General features: G+C 39.9%; 1 protein-coding gene across 1 annotated transcript in view; it reads right to left on the reverse strand.

Annotated features, from left to right (window-relative positions):
* LOC106573212 (polypeptide N-acetylgalactosaminyltransferase 18) overlaps positions 1–16,774 on the reverse strand; it is a 100,731-nt gene that overhangs the window by 49,620 nt on the left and 34,337 nt on the right. The window contains exons 5-9 of the mRNA XM_014148041.2: positions 14,540–14,737; positions 13,911–14,025; positions 11,048–11,233; positions 10,746–10,883; positions 9,464–9,559 (exon numbers count right to left, since the gene is read on the reverse strand). Of these exons, the coding sequence (XP_014003516.1) occupies positions 9,464–9,559; positions 10,746–10,883; positions 11,048–11,233; positions 13,911–14,025; positions 14,540–14,737 (733 nt within the window). The remainder of the gene's footprint in view (positions 1–9,463; positions 9,560–10,745; positions 10,884–11,047; positions 11,234–13,910; positions 14,026–14,539; positions 14,738–16,774) is intronic.

A 16,774-nucleotide genomic window follows, 5' to 3' on the forward strand; every position in this document is an offset into this window, starting at 1 on the left:
CAACCATCTCTGTAGCACTCCACCAATCAGGCCTTTATGGTAGAGTGGCTAGACTGAAGCCACTCCTCAGTAAAAGGCACATGACAGCCCACTTGGAGCTTGCCAAAAGGCACCTAAAGACTCAGACCATGAGAAACATGATTCTCTGGTCTGATGACACCAAGATTGAAGTCTTTGGCCTGAATTCCAAGCATCACATCTGGAGGAAACTTAGCACCATCCCTACGGTGAAGCATGGTGGTGGCAGCATTATGCTGTGGAGATGTTTATACTAGTCAGGATCGAGGGAAAGATGAACAGAGCAAAGTACAGAGAGATCCTTGATGAAAACGTGCTCCAGAGCACTCAGGACCTCAGACTGGAGTGAAGGTTCACCTTCCAACAGGACAATTACCCTAAGCACACAGCCAAGACAACGCAGAAGTGGCCTCGGGACAAGTCTCTGAATGTCCATGAGTGGCCCAGCCAGAGCCCGGACTTGAACCAGATCGAACATCTCTGGAGAGACCTGAAAATAGCTGTGCAGCGACGCTCCCCATCCAACCTGACAGAGCTTGAGAGGATCTGCAGAGAAGAATTGGAGAAACTCCCCAAATACAGGTGTGCCAAGCTTGTAGCATCACAATACCCAAGGAGACTCGAGGCTGTAGTTGCCGCCAAAGATGCTTCAACAAATGACTTACTAAAGGGTCTGACAACTTCTGTAAATATGGTTTAAGTTTAGAATTCTTTATCCATTTTAAAAGAATTTCGAAAAATCTATTTTTGCTTTTACTTTATGGGGTATTGTGTGTAGATTTTTAAAAATCTATTTTAGAATAAGGCTGTAACGTAACAAAATGTGGAAAAAGTAACGTGGTCTGAATACTTTCCGAATGCACTGTAGATACATTCCAATGTTGTTTAACACACAGTAACCAAAAATGAGATCTAATTTGCATATTCATACTGAGTTTTACAACAAACAGAATGTTCGCCACAAGTTTCCCAGAATTGTTTGCCAGAAGTTCACAAGTTGACGAAAATTTACAGCAAGTTTGCCACAAAACTAATTTGCATGTAAAAATGAGCTTGTCGCAAATTTGCCAAAGGTTTGCCACAACTGTTTGTCAGAAGCCTGTTTTTTCAGTAAGCGTTTACATGTTGCGTTTATATGTTTGTGGCATACACACACACACGCATGAACATTGACCCATCTTGTAACACATGCCTTAAATATCATCCCAAACACACATCCCACACCCCCAACACTCATACAGAAGTCATACAGAAGTCATACAGGAGAGGACGTCTAAATGGATTCCTTGGGACGTCCCAACTCTGACATCACCCCATTGATGTTGACATTTCAAACGGTTAAGGGGGTTATGGTTAGGTAAGGATTAAGGTAAGGGTAGGGATTAAGGTTAGGGTAGGGACATCAAGGATTCCAGATAGCACTAACCATACAGGTGATGAGAAAGAATGGAAAGTCATCAAGGTAACTAAACTCTGTGTCTGCAACTCTGGTATGCTCCCATGGTGATTTAATCAGATGCACAATAAAGACAACCTTCCGATCCGAGTTGGATCTTCGTCAGGTCATACACCACTGTGAAACACACCTACCTAAATAACCTCTAGATGCATGAACATCCAGTCACTTGAATACATATAGTACATTAACCTCACAATAAAATATTACACAGACATTATGGAAAAACAATTACATGTACTTTTTTTATCCATGTCAAGTAGGCTAATATAGATAGGTAAAAGACAAAATGTGTCAATCATTTTGTATACAATATGATATACAGGGAAAATGGGAAAACAGCACCCCCTATGAGCAGAACACATTTTATAGAAAATATTTTATGTCTCGTTCTTCATTTAGACCTCTTGGAGACAGAGTGTTGAGGAAATGAATCCAAAAGGAAATTGTCAATTACACCCCCCCCCCCCCCCTCACCCCACATGGCATTTTCACTGCCCAGATAGGGGAGAAAGGACAAGTTGTGCTTTGCCTGGGAAAAATGCAGAGCAAGAGGACTTTTGATATCATTATGTCTAACGCAACTCCTGTGTTCCGTGATTCTTGTTTTAAGCACTCTACGCGTCTTTCCCACATACGACAATCTGCATGGACACTTGATCAAATAAATGACATTTGTGGTGTTGCAGGATATTTGGCCTTTGCTAGCTCTGTCAGTCTCTGGGTCATAACAAAATGCATTTATTTGATCATTATAATGATATCAAAAGTCCTCTTGCTGTGCATTTAGTTGGATGTGCATATTTTTCTCTCCTTTCAACTAAACTCTGTAGGCCATAAATGAGATCAAGCTCTGCATCTCGTTTTTCACAATAATGGGAATATTATGTACAGCTGCATCCCATGATTGTAAGATATGTGCTGTAAACATTCACTGGTTTCAATGGATTTTCCTAGGGAGAGCGCAGGAGAAATACAGTAAGTCCATATCTCGATGCAAGCTTCAGGGGACCATGTGATTATGTTAATCTGTTGTTGATAAGATTACACCCTGTCTTAATGGGCCTCAATGGAGTTGTCTTTGAAATGAGCTTGACTTAATGAAATGACAACCATTTTCATGTCTTAATTTCACATTCCCCTTTCACAATACCTCAGAATACTAAAAAGGGAGTTATTTTCACACGTTCTGATATGATGCACCATCTCTCCTTCTGAGCAGAAAACAAGTTAAAGGAAAATTGCTTGGGGATACAATTTATTGTCTCTGAAAAAAAGAGCACTAGGATTGATGTGACATTTTTCAATAAGAAAGTTCATATTTTGATCCCAGTTGTGATAAATTATTTGCTTTTCGAATACGTGCGAAGTCGTTCTGGAAGAATAACGTTTTTTTTTATATGCAAAATAACTCAGATTTTTGTTTTAATCATTTATATTCCAAAGTCAGACGAAAACATAAATCATTGTCTTCAGTGCTTTAAAGCGAGGTTTTTCTAAAGTATAAGGGCTGCTTAAATAAATATTTTCTGTCTCCAAAGACGGACTGTTTTTCAATCAGATGGTTGACATACTGTACAAGTCAAAAGTTTGGTCACACCTACTTATTCCAGGGTTTTTCTTTATTTTTACTATTTTCTACATTGTATAATTATGGTGAAGACATCAAAACTATGAAATAACACATATGGAATCATGTAGTAACCAAAAAGTTTTTAAAAAAAATATATATTTATTTGAGATTCTTCAAAGTAGCCACCCTTTGCCTTGATGATAGCTTTGCCAACTCTTGGCATTCTCTCAACCAGCTTCATGAGGTAGTCATTTCAATTAGCAGGTGTGCCTTGTTAAAAGGTAATTTGTGGAATTTCTTTCCTTCTTAATGCGCTTGAGCCAATCAGTTGTGTTGTGACAAGGTAGGAGTGGTATACAGAAGATAGGGCTATTTGGTAAAAGACCAAGTCCATATTATGGCAAGAACAGCTCAAATAAGCAAAGAGAAACAACAGTCCATCATTACTTTAAGACATGAAGGTCAATCAATACAGAACATTTCAAGAACTTTGAAAGTTTCTTCAAGTGCAGTCGCAAAAACCATCAAGTTCTATAACTGGCTCTCATGACGACCGCCACAGAAAAGGAAGACTGAGTTACCCCTGCTGCAGAGGATAAGTTCATTAGAGTTACCAGCCTCAGAAATTGCAGCCCAAATAAATGCTTCAGAGAGTTCAATTAACAGAGAAATCTCAACATCAACTGTTCAGAGGAGACTGTGTGAATCAGGCCTTCATGGTCAAATTGCTGCAAAGAAACCACTACTAAAGGACACCAATAAGAAGAGACTTGCTTGTGCCAAGAAACACGAGCAATGGACATTAGACTGGTGGAAATCTGTCCTTTGGTCTGATGAGTCCAAATTAGAGATTTTCTTTCTCCCTTTTCACTTTGTCATGATGGGGTATTGTGTGTAGATTGATTAGGATTTAAAAAAAAATGTCATCCATTTTAGAATAAGGCTGTAACGTAAACATTTTTGGAAAAAGTGAAGGGCTCTGAATATATTTTCCGAATGCACTGCACAATATTACGGAGACGACACTATTACAGAAGCATATATGATATCCATTATCTTTAAGATTTCAATACACTTATTCTGGCCAACACTCATATTGTTACCGATTCCACAGCATTTCAGTCTCTAAGATTCATTGAAAATAACTTAATAACGTTTTTTATACTGAGCCGTGTGGAACAATGGCCTCTCTGTACGAAGAATACAAAGGGAGCGTGTCAATCCCTAACATATAAAAATCTCATAGCGTATTCATTGCGAGAAAAGCCTCAATCCCAATGGAACATTTCTGTTAAATGTAACAATTGTGAAATAACAGACAGAAAGTAATTCAGAGCGATGGGCTAGAACAAAAGGCCCTTGTGTTAGCAGAGAGCTCTTTATTAATGTTCCTCTTTGTTTTTCAGCAGGCTGAAGTTGATGACATAGGAGCTCCTGCTTTCTATTACTGAGCTACTGTACATATGATGCTTCATTAGGTTAAATGTCAAGAATTGTGTGTGTGTCGGTTCTTATATCCTTGTGGGGACCGAAAATCCCCCAAACGTCCCCATAAGGATAGTAAAACAAGTAAAATTATTCCTCATGGGGACATTTCCCACATCCCAATAAGGACAAAGGCTATTTTAAACTTAGGGGTTAGGTTTACGGTTTGGGTTAAAGGGATTTTGGAAATCTACTTCCTCAGAGTCAGATGAACTCGTGGATACCATTTGTATGTCTCTGCGTGCAGTTTGAAGGAAGTTGCTAGCGCAATTGCTAACTAGCGTAAGCTCAATGACTGGAAGTCATTATGCTAACGCTAGTTAGTTTGCCAGCCACTACTATCTTTAACTTCCTTCTTACTGGACACAGAGACATAAAAATGGTATCCACGAGTTCATCTGACTCTGGGAAAGTAGATCAAAGGGTCCAATTGCCAAAACCCCAAAGTATGGTTCAGGTTAAGGTTAGGGTAAAGAAAAAAATTATTTTGAATGGAAATCAATTTTAGGTCCCCACAAGGATAGAAGAACAAAACATGTGTTTGTAGCACTCCAGTAACTGTCAGGATTTGTACATTACACAGCCAACATGTACTAATCCCTCTTCAATTAACTCAGCAAGGACTTCATTGCAAATAAATAAACTCCTGACAGTCACTTTTCTGTGCATATGCTAGGCAAGGAAGAGATGGTGCTGTCAATTATCCAAGCCAACTCTCAATCCTTCATTATGGAACTAATTTCACACAGATATATCATATCAATGCATCTAACGTTAATTAGCAAAGATGCCAAAGTAACTTTCAACAAGTGTAACAGACGACTGAAAACAACCACCCCTTTGGATTAATAAACATTGTAAGACTCCAACCATCTGCCTCCTGTGTCTGCATTTGGGTCTCGCCTTGTGCCTTGATACCACCTTTGGTAGTACCACAGTATAGATCAAACCAGTCAAGACAGAATTACACATTTCTTTCAGTGTTTTTTCTGTAGTTAGGTCTCCCCTTCACTCTGCAGTAACCTGTAGAGTGCTCTTTGATAAGATCCTTTGATAAGAAATATGGATCTCTAAAAGGTTTCTCCTACCCAGTGCAGTGCCAATTGGGATTTTCTCCATATCTCCACACAGTCTAGGGTCTGGTCTCCTAGGTAACACCAGTTCTAATGGGGTGATTCCATGCGAAAAATATTTTTGGTATCTTAGAATGTAGTTTTAGCAATTCTCACATAGAAACTTAATTGGGTGGAAGGATGTTAGACATGCTTTTTACATTTGCATCCCAAACCATACATTATTAGATTTTTTTTTAAGTGGCCATTTTAGGTATTTTTTAGACCTCCTATATACACGCCTCCTATTTACATGCCTCCTATAAGACCCTATGATCTGTGAACCGTATATTATACAGACATCTTGGTGTCATTATACTCCTTATAATGTTCTCTCAAATATGGATTATGTCTAGATTCTGAAATAAAAACATTCACATTAATATATTCAATATAAAATGACCCTTTTTGATATTTCTTACAAAGAAATTATATTTGGAACAATATACTCTTCAAACACCACATTTCCTGGGGGAGCTCTCTGGTACTTTTATTGATATAAGCCATTTTATACATAGAAATGTACATAATAGGTAATTAACCAATCACAAGCCTCCTTTGGGATTGCACATTCAGCAAATCACCAGCAGAGAGACTTCCCTTTGAATATATTTACCATTCACTGTGTTGGTAGTGCTAATAAAATGCATCAGAACTTCAGAATTAGCACAGAGCCCATTCTGGAAATGTAATGTACTTGTAGAGTACGTTGTTCCAAACAATAGGTCTTAAAATGAACAAAATCAAAAGGTGTATTTTAGGGGGTAACATTAACTTGCTTGACCATGCAGAAGGTCAAGTAACTTTGTTAAAAGCTAATTGCTTGTGGACTTCACCGAACATAGGTTGCCCTCTGGTTTTGTGATGAAACAAAAAGGTGTGGTCGAATTTATTCTGCCACTGTGTCGTCTTATTGTCTGGGCCTTAGGCCTATATCACGGTGGCAAGGCATATGAACTAACAGGTTACAGAGCAAACAACGCAATTTTCACAACACATAGGTTGTAATATGGCTTTTTTTCTGGCTTGGCTTCCCCAGAGATTTTACCCACACATCGCTACTGGAGGCGAGGAATTTCCTGGTGGCATGGCAGACCATCCGTTCCCACAGGAAATACTCTTCTACCTCCTCCATAGTAGACACGCCATCACTCTGATTGGTTGCTGGTTCATGGTCAATGACATTCACCACCGTCATAACTCTCCTGTGAAGATCTGAAGGATCAGGTTGCAGTGGGTCCGCTCTACAGTGCCCTCTCTCTCTCTCCCGCTTTATGGCGGTCGTAAAATACACTGCCTCTGGGCTCAGTAGTATTGAAGATTGGAATGTAACTGTGGAACACAGAGAGACACTTGGACGTCAAAAGGTTGAATGATTGAACAGTATTTCTGTATTCCAAGCAGTCGGAGTGGTCCGTGGACACTTAAGGGACAATCATGTTGAGTTTGTTTCATTTGGTGACCTCATGAGGACAGGAGACACACATTACTGTTCCGTTGTTTGTATACACTTCTCAATTATGGGGTTTGCATCTGGATGTTGTATAAAATAAATGATTGAGTATAGGAATACTTTTGAAAAGATGAAATGTGATGTTAACCTTCTAAATGAGAGTATGGGTTTTCATATAAAGTTTGAACTAGTCAGTGACCACAGACATTCACATCTAAATGAGAGTATGGGTTTTCATATAAAGTTAACTAGTCAGTGACCACAGACATTTACATCGGTGTCATGGAACGCCCCCTTTTCTACTCCAGAATAAAAGGACGTGCGACAAAATGTACATTTAGTCAAGATAACGCCGGGACGAGGTCCCCACGTTGAAATGGCTACCACTCTCTGGAGACACATAAATAAAGGTACAAAAATGTATGTAACTACGCAAGTCAGTTAAGAACAAATTCTTACTTTCAATGATGGCCTACTGGGGAACAGTGGGTTAACAGCCTTGTTCAGGGGCAGAATGACAGATTTTTACCTTGTCAGCTCGGGGATTCGATCCAGCAACCTTTCGGTTACTGGCCCAACGCTCTAACTACTGTGCCCGGTGACGCTGGTGTGTGAAGTGGTTCAAACTACTCTAGAGACCAGAAAACATGGAAGCTGTCGCTACATGTTGAAATGGTTGGCAACTCTACCAAAGGACAAGACCAGAAAAGGTGGAGATTATCCCCACGCTGAAATGGTGAAGAAATCTACAAACTAAAAACCAATTATTCAGGCTTCAGCTGTTTATTCTGGTAAACGCATCTGTCCTAAGAACATTTCCGAATGATACTCTGAAGTACCCATTATAACAACCAACAACTATGACAGACTTTGATCTCTGGTGGACAAACCAGAGGTTTTCTGTCGACTGACTATCCAGCAGACAGCTTGGCAATCACAGAGACGGACAACAAAGGCATACACTTTTAAATATGTAAATTGTAATATCTTTTTGAATGAGTGGCTGTTCATGTTAAAAGTATTAGCATTTCATGAGTGTAGCTATCAACTGTATTACAGTGGGTCCACTCCGAGTTTCCCGCTCTTGAGCTGTCCCCACCCCTTTCCTTTTTCTACCAAGCCGTCATATCGGTTTCGTCCACTAGGGACTTGAATTTGTGTCATGTTAGTAACCAATGTATGACCTATTGTGTGTGTATGTATGTCATTCTGCGATTGATTAGTTAGCTTGTAACTAAGCCAATTTGTATATCGCTGATTCCTGATTTGATGCTATGGTTATTGCAGATAAAGGGTTTGCGACGTTCAGGAATGAGAATGATGACGTAATAATACATTAATAGAAGACTGTAATCGATAAGATAAAATATCTGAAAAGTTATAGTCGGGAAATTTAGACAAACATTTTCCCAAGGTGCCACAACTTCCTAGTTAATTACTATTTGGTGATTTGTTTAATTACGGAATAATTACACAGAGAATTGGTTTGATAATTGAACAGTCTTCACATTTAATGATAGTCAACGCTACAACACCACCTTTCACCTCCATCAAATACCCAGATAATGCTCTGATAGAGTTTGTATAGGCTTACACACTGATGGAGTGCAACGGTATCTTATCCTAACCCCTAACACTCCATCATAGTACAGAGGCAGGATTCAACCTGAATACCCAATGTAAAACATCTCTGTTTGTATTCTACAGTCATTCCTGTAGAGTTACTGTCTAGAACTAAACTGCATTTTGGACTAATCTCATATCTTGGGTTTCAGCAACAAAAAATAATGTGAAAGTGTTATGCATAATAATTCAATTATCTATCATGAGCCAAATGTACGTCGCAGGGAAAAATGAAAATGTATAACGACAGAGAGACAGAATAGTGAAAGTGCAGCAGTTTGGAGAGCTACAGTAGCTGAGTAGATTGATTTCCATCCATGGTTTAACATTTCAGGCACCAGTCGATTATATTGACATCTCTGACAATAGTGGAACATAGCGTCCTCAAAAAAATTCAAGATGCAGTACTAGACTGTCTTGTTGCAATTATGAATTATGCAATGTGAACATGTAGACGGTCAGACGTTCATTGTTTATGATGCGTTAAAATCCAGCACATTACCAAGAGGTAAAAGGGACAAGTAGTATAAAAGCACAAGGCATTGAGAAACACTAATACCTTTTCCAAGAGCTTTTACATTCCACAGACAAGGAAACAAGGATGAATAGCTTGAGTCATAGTTAGAGCAAGGATCTTATTTTGTAAGTGGGGAAAAGACAGTAATAATTGCTGTGGGGTTTGCGTTAGGACCAGGACAGAGTTGGGAGTGACCTTACAGATAGAGGGGTTAGAGGGCACTCACCTGTGGTGTCATCCCATGACAGAGGTACAGGATGGGGATGTTGTCTGAGTCAGGCCCCTGGTCTAGACACAGGTCATTCCTCAGCATGTTCTTTAACTGGAAGAGACAGACAGAGAGGAGGAAAATAATGCAATAACCAGGAAGGAGGGACTGAGACGGATTAAGAAGGCAGAAGCTCGTTAATGGACAATCTGTTTCTGGAAAAGACGTCAAGCTCGGCCTTCTTCCATCTGGCAAACGACAATGGATAATTAGTCCTTTAACAATAGAATGATACAGCACAAAACTGGTTTGTGTGACGAACAGTTTGACAAATGGAAGCACTTTAGGCTAATTACTGTTTGCCTCGAAAGACAAAACACAATAGTGTAAACAATTGGTTTCCATTATCCTCACATCAACAAAGGAGAAGAAATATGTTTTTCCATTAAATAATTGTGACAAAAATAGTCGTGCAGCATCTGTTTGACCACAAATTGAGTCAGGAGAAATTTGCAGTTTGCAGCAGGGTTTAGAGCTCCAGCTACAAAAAGAAATAACAAATGCACTTTTCCAACTCCGCCTTATTTATGTTTCTATATTCTGTCATTTTTCAATAAATTATTGTGGAATAATGTCCTTGTTATGTTAATATCATTCTCAACAGTGCACTTCAGATTATCATGTTCACTTTTCAGAAAACAATCATGTGAGATTTAGTGATCACATCCTTGTCAAATATGTATTCATATGCATTTCACCAAGTTGTTTTGATAGCTGCCAACATAATCACATGCACAGCTTGACTCCCATACACGCTCAGTAGTGTCATGATTTGGCATCAAATAATTCAAACACAGTTGTGATGTGAAGTGCTCATCAAACGACCAAGCAAAGCGTTAGAAGGGCGGACAGCTTATTTTTGGACCGTGTCATTACTCATATTTCAATAAAACGGACCTATTTTTTTTATTTTTTATTTCAGGCATCTTCAAACTTTCTTTGCTTCAGTGGAGGTATTGTCCACAAGCTGTGGCTTGAAATGGACTCCTAGGATAGTCATGTTTTATGTTCTCGTTAAGATATTGCAAAAGACTGTTTCAGCATGTACAGTATGCACGCCTCACATTACATGCACACTATAGCATTACGTTTTATGACTGACATTGTCAGTGTACTGATGATAAACTAGTCCTCAGATGACTTTTTAAATTTTTTATTACAAAAACGCCTCGAGATTTCGCAAGACGAAAAGGGACTTTAATCCATGAACCAACGCTGAGCATAGATATAACACACTCACCACTCCATAAGCAACAGTGTCACTGTAGGTTCTCATCTCAGAGTAGATGTTGGCCAAGAACCACCTGAAAGATTTACACTGCAGTCTGTTCCTCAAAGCCTTCCTCTCTGTGAGGTCCCCTATGTCAATCCCTGAGTCCTAGAAAGAGACACATGGATACCCACATGACCATTTAAAAAAAAATGTTTTTTTTAAACATAGAACATTTATGGAATACACATTTAGACTGAAATGACTCGGGCCTGGAGTTTTCCTGGTCGGGTCGCATTTTCAGGAATAACTCAGGAGGCTATGGTCTTTACCTGTGGCGGAATGTTCCATGCCATATAAACGTGGTTCTTGTATTCGTCCATCCACACCTCGGCCACCCTCAGCGCATTCCGCCGCACATGAGCAGTCAGATCTTGAGTGTAGGGCTTGTGAGCACGCTCGATATGGGCTATCCGAGAACAGGGCAGGACCTCCACACTGCCCCCACACTGCCATACCTGAAGTTACACACACAAAAATGGTCCAAATAAAATATTTACAAAAAATAGGTAGGAAGCCGAGTTCTAGCCCTGGAAGTGTTCAGAGCTCAGTAGTACACATAGGGTTAGATACAAGGAGGAAGTCAGTAACCAGATTTCCATCCTTTTTATGCAAGTAAAGTACATGTCGGATAAAAATATGTTACGACAGGCCTGAAGGAAACAGCAAATCTGTCGGTAAATTTTTTGTGTCATTAAAATGTACTATGTAAATGCCTTTATGCACAAATATTGATATAATAACCATCATAGCAAAGTAAACTTGGAGTTACGCGATGATATGTTGTGTGGTCCTCCCACTACGACTCGGGAAAGCATGCAGTTCATTAGGCTACAGATGAAATACGTTATGATAAACTTCACAGGGTGGGAAAATGCGCATATTGTTTTCATGCGGATTTCAGAATATTCACTTGAAAATTTGTCGCCAAATGGATAGAAACCTAGCTAGTGTCAGTAAATTACCTGTGACATATTGTCTGCCACGTCTCACTCAAATCAAACAACTGTAGTGCTACCACACTCATAGTATGAACGCTTTTAAGTGCACAACAGTCTCCAAATGGCTTTTACAAAATCACCATATTTTGTAAAGCGACTTACTGTACAGAGTTATGAGGAGCTTTTATTTAGCATACAATGTATACTGTGTAATATCAGCCTTTGTGTGTTTGTATGTTTATTTCACCCACCCACTGTACTCTTGCTGACTAGAGCCCTCAAGAACTCTCCTTTTTCTTCTCTCAGAGGAAAATCCATCTTATGGGGATTATAAATGGGGCACATGCCTACTATTTTGGACTGGAGACAACTATCTGCAGACAACATTACACCTGGCTGTGGAAGGTATGACGAATAGTGGCTGAGACTAGAAATATATCAGTTCTGAGTGCTGAATAGTTTTTAACGGACGTTCATTGTCAAACTAAACACACAACTTGGTCAGGAGCTCAAAGGAAAAATGTGCTAATTGAGATGTTGAGTGGGGGCTAACTAACAAATGCGTTGTAAATTGCAAAAAGTCTGCCTGCTGAGATAAAATGCTAAAATAATCAAGTGGTAGTAAATAAAACACAAACATAATGAAGATAGATCTATAAATAAAGTATTTATTAAAAGCACAGCATGTGGTTATTGGGTACCAGGGAGGAAGAATCTGTAGAAAAACAGAAAAAGCCCATCCCTTGTTTTGGCGGGCCTAAATACAACTATTCATTAAGGGGGATGTAATGCCCAGTGGAGAGATCACAGTTCCTGATTCTGTCAAGAAAATGCCTAATTTACATAATGACTGACAACAACACTGATGATCCATGACTGGATGTCTGTTAACTGCAACAGAGGTGATTACGAAAGCGCTCGCGCACATAGGTCCTGTTAAGAGAGCGCAGATAAGCCATTCCAGAGGATTTCAAGTTGGCCACACACTCAACTCAACACTAAAATCGTCGGTCCCTGAACTTTTGCCGTACTGTATTGAAAAGTCACTCCAGCATACTTATCTTTATGCTCCACCGATTCAATGGATTTCTATACCATCATTTCAGTCAATAGGATTATATAGACAGTCCTCAAACCTTTGCCATATTTCCACACAATAAGTATTTCCCATTCAGCCAGGTCCCTAATGCAATACAGTTGCTAGAGAGCACATTTCTCCCTCTGGCAAGATGAAGTTAGCCAATCAGAAAAGCTACTGGAAGATACAGTCTGATCTGACCCATTATCAGTATATTAACACCCAGTCTTGAAGGGATTTTTGACACCTACCAAAGAGTAGGCTGCTCCCTTCCCTCCTGATGCCACAGGACCACAAAGCTGCAAGGGGAAGGAGGCACAAATACCCACACAAGACACACTGTGTAGGTCTCACTAATGTGGAGTGTGCATGTATGTCCCATAGTAAACTCTAAGGGTTCGTTTGATGTACTTTTAGCTCTTTGGAAGTGTGCAAGTTGCTGAGCTGGTTGAGTTTCAAGCTTGCTATGGGGGGGGGGGTTCCCTAGCACACTGCAGCTCCTCTCATGGCCCATCTGGAGGAGGGCTGAGCTGACTGGCTGTATCATCCAGCAACAGACAGCAGTGCAGCAGGGACTCACACAGCAGCAGCAGTGGATCGTTACACACACTAATGAGTCCAAGAGTCCTCAATATAGGCCAAATCCTAAATTGATATTCCGGGTTTGTACGCAACTCAGGTTTTTGTGTAAATTATTGTTACAGGTTTTGGTTTTTCCATTTATATTTCGAGGTTGGACCTCAGGACGTTGGGTGCACCGATTGGCGTCACCTCATTAGTATGTGTTACACCTGTGCGGGCTTGTCATCTCGTTAGTCAGAAGGCATTTCACCTGTGCTGGCACAGGGGATATTTAAGAGCACATGGCTCCAGTTGGCTTGAGAGATGTAGAGGGTTAACACCTTTAATTGGCTCGCTCTATTTTGATTTCTAAAAAAAACAATCATTTATATTTTCTTCCCCGTTTTTGTTTTGCTCAACTTTTTGGTTTGCTTCCTGTTTTTAAGTTTTGGTTGCTGTTATTGACTCTTAGCATAGATGTCAATGGGGGACCGATCTCAAGTTAGGACTTGGCATATTACTGAGCTGATTATAATTATTTTGCACTCCACTCACCCTGATGCCAAGCTCCACATTCTCTCCACCATAGACCTCCATTCCCTCATCCAATAGGCCAATCTCCTCAAAGTACTTCCTGTCCACCACAAAACAGCCAATAAGAGCTGGGCTCCTGGTACAAAGAAGTCAAAAGAGAGAAACAGTCAATTATGCACTGTGGTTGTATGAACTACTTCCTAGTACTTTCTAGCGTATTTGTAACACCTCTGAGCTCAGCTGGAGACTTTCCACATTTGATTTCTTGATATGTTTTCAATAATAAACCTGCAAGGTTGTTTGCCTATTTTTTTTGTCGTCAAGAATGAGGATTAACGGCTGTCTAAAAACAACCAGGAGAAAGAAAACAAGAGCTTTGATCTACATCAAACTGATGCAACAGGATTGCACACGTTCTTACTGGTTCTGTTATGAAAATGAGAAAAAAGAAGGTACCCGCATACTGCTCGATAGTATCAATGCTCTTTAATAAGCTTTACGTATGGGCCTCACGGCCTTCGTCAGAGCTTTTCTGTTATTAAAATAAAATAAGCCACAGACACAACATTGTGTGGATTTCTCAATGCAACACAGTGCCTGTGAAATAGCACAAGACAACTGTTGATTCCTAAGTCTTTGCTGACAGTGACCTGATAGGGGCGGTGTGGTTGTACTGGGTCCACCAGGCTTTGGGCGGGTTCAGGTAGCGACACCACAGCTCCCAGTCGAAGCCCTGAGCAGACAGCGGATACTCCTCGATCTCAAACGTGTCATACTTGATGTTGTCAAACGACGGCGAGACGATGCGCGTTCTGTCTTCCTTGATCCTGAGAAGAATGGGCTCGGCCCTGTAGGGAAGACAAGGCATAGTGGGACATTGTGTTGCTGTGAGATAAATTTGTGTCTTTTTCAATGAAAACAATATGGAGGGGGAACACAAGCACTTCCTTAACATCACAGAAGATATGGGGAAACAGTGGGAATGAGGGTCTTTCATCCTGACCACTAATTGTTAATGGCTCATTACGGAATCTCGGCCTATGGCTATAGCGTCCAGTATCCCGGTCCAGTATCCCGGGCCACACCCAGAATACTAAGCCGATTCGGAGTTTGAGATGCGTTGATTTGGTGAGGGAAACAAATGAGGTTGGATAAATATGGCCATGTATTGTATGTCAGATCACAATCCAGACATGAGTAAAAGCCACAGCTAAGGAAATACACTTCTTAACACAACATTGAGTGCCTGGTGAAAGTTTGGGCTGCCTTTAATAAAAAATAAAAAAAATAAAGAAAAAAGGGATTCAATTAGATTTTATCCCTACAGATCCACACAACCTACTCCATATTTTCAAAGTGAAAGAAAATTGTACAACACCCCACCATGTCCTGATTGCATATGTCTTTTGGCACTTTTGGCAGCCATTACAGCTGTGAATAATTTATACTGAATAAAAATAAAACGCCACATGCAACAATTTCAACGATTTTACTGAGTTACAGTTCATATAAAGGAAATCAGTCAATTGAAATAAATTCATTAGGACATAATCTATGGATTTCACATGACTGGGCAGGGGCACAGCCATGGGTGGGCCTGGGAGGGCATAGGCCCACCCACTGGGGAGCCAGGCCCAGCTAATCATAATAAGTTTTTCTACACAAAAGCCTTTATTAAAGACAGAAATACTCCTCAGTTTCATCAGCTGTCTGGGTGGCTGGCTTCAGACAATCCCGCCGGTAAAGAAGCCGGAAGTGGAGGTCCTGGGCTGGCATGGTTACACATGGTCTGTGTGTGAGGCCGTTTGGACGTACTGCCAAATTCTCTAAAACGACAAACGGCTTATGGTAGAGAAAGGAACATTCAAGTTCTGAAAAACAGCTCTGGTGGACATTCCTGCAGTCAGCATGCCAATTGCACGCTCCCTCAAAACTTGAGACAACTGTGGCATTGTGTTGTCTTACAAAACTGCACATTTCAGTGGCCTTTCATTGTCCCCAGCACAAGATGCACCTGTGTAATGATCATGCTGTTTAATCAGTTCCTTGATATTCCACAACTGTCAGGTGGATGGATTATCTTGGCAAAGGAGAAATGCTCACTAACAGGGATGTAAACATATTTGTGAACTAAATTTGAGAGAAATAAGCTTTTTGTGCATTAAGAATATTTCTGGGATCTTATTTCAGCTCAGGAAACCAACACTTTACATTGAGTTTATATTTTTGTTCAGTATATAAGATTCTACCAACTTTGCACAACACTTATGGCAACATACTGTATTATCCATAGTTTTTGGCAAAATTGCTCAAGCTCAGTAAATTTGGTTGGGAATCTATTGTGGTGGCAGCATCATGTTATGGGTATGCTTGTCACCGGGAGGGACTGGGGAGTTTGTCAGGATCAAAAGAAATATGAAATGGGAATCAAAACACACAACCCTGGCGTTGCAAGCACAATATAATCAACCAACTGAGCCACACGGAACCAATCAATGATTCCCAATCAAATTTACTGAGCTTGAGCAATGTTAATAAAAATTTATGGATATATGTTACCCTAATAAGAGTTGTGCAAGGTTGGTAAAATTGTATTCAAAATGATTCACAGTTGTGGTCATGGCTGCCAAAGATGCTTCACCAATTAACTCTGGAGACTCTAGGATGTTACGACAAATGCAATCAATACATATTTGGTTTTTTATTCATTTGTAAAATGTTCTATAAAATGTTTATTAGTTTGAAAATCTAATTTAATCTGTGAACAACAGATGCATATATCTATTCCCAGTCATGTGAAATCAATAGTGTCGGGCCTAATTTATTTCATTAATTTGACTGATTTCCTTATATGAACTGTAACTCTGTAAAATCTTGGAAATTGT

This window comes from Salmo salar, chromosome 16 (assembly GCF_965601325.2).
Source record: "Salmo salar chromosome 16, fSalSal1, whole genome shotgun sequence".
NCBI lineage: Eukaryota > Metazoa > Chordata > Actinopteri > Salmoniformes > Salmonidae > Salmo > Salmo salar.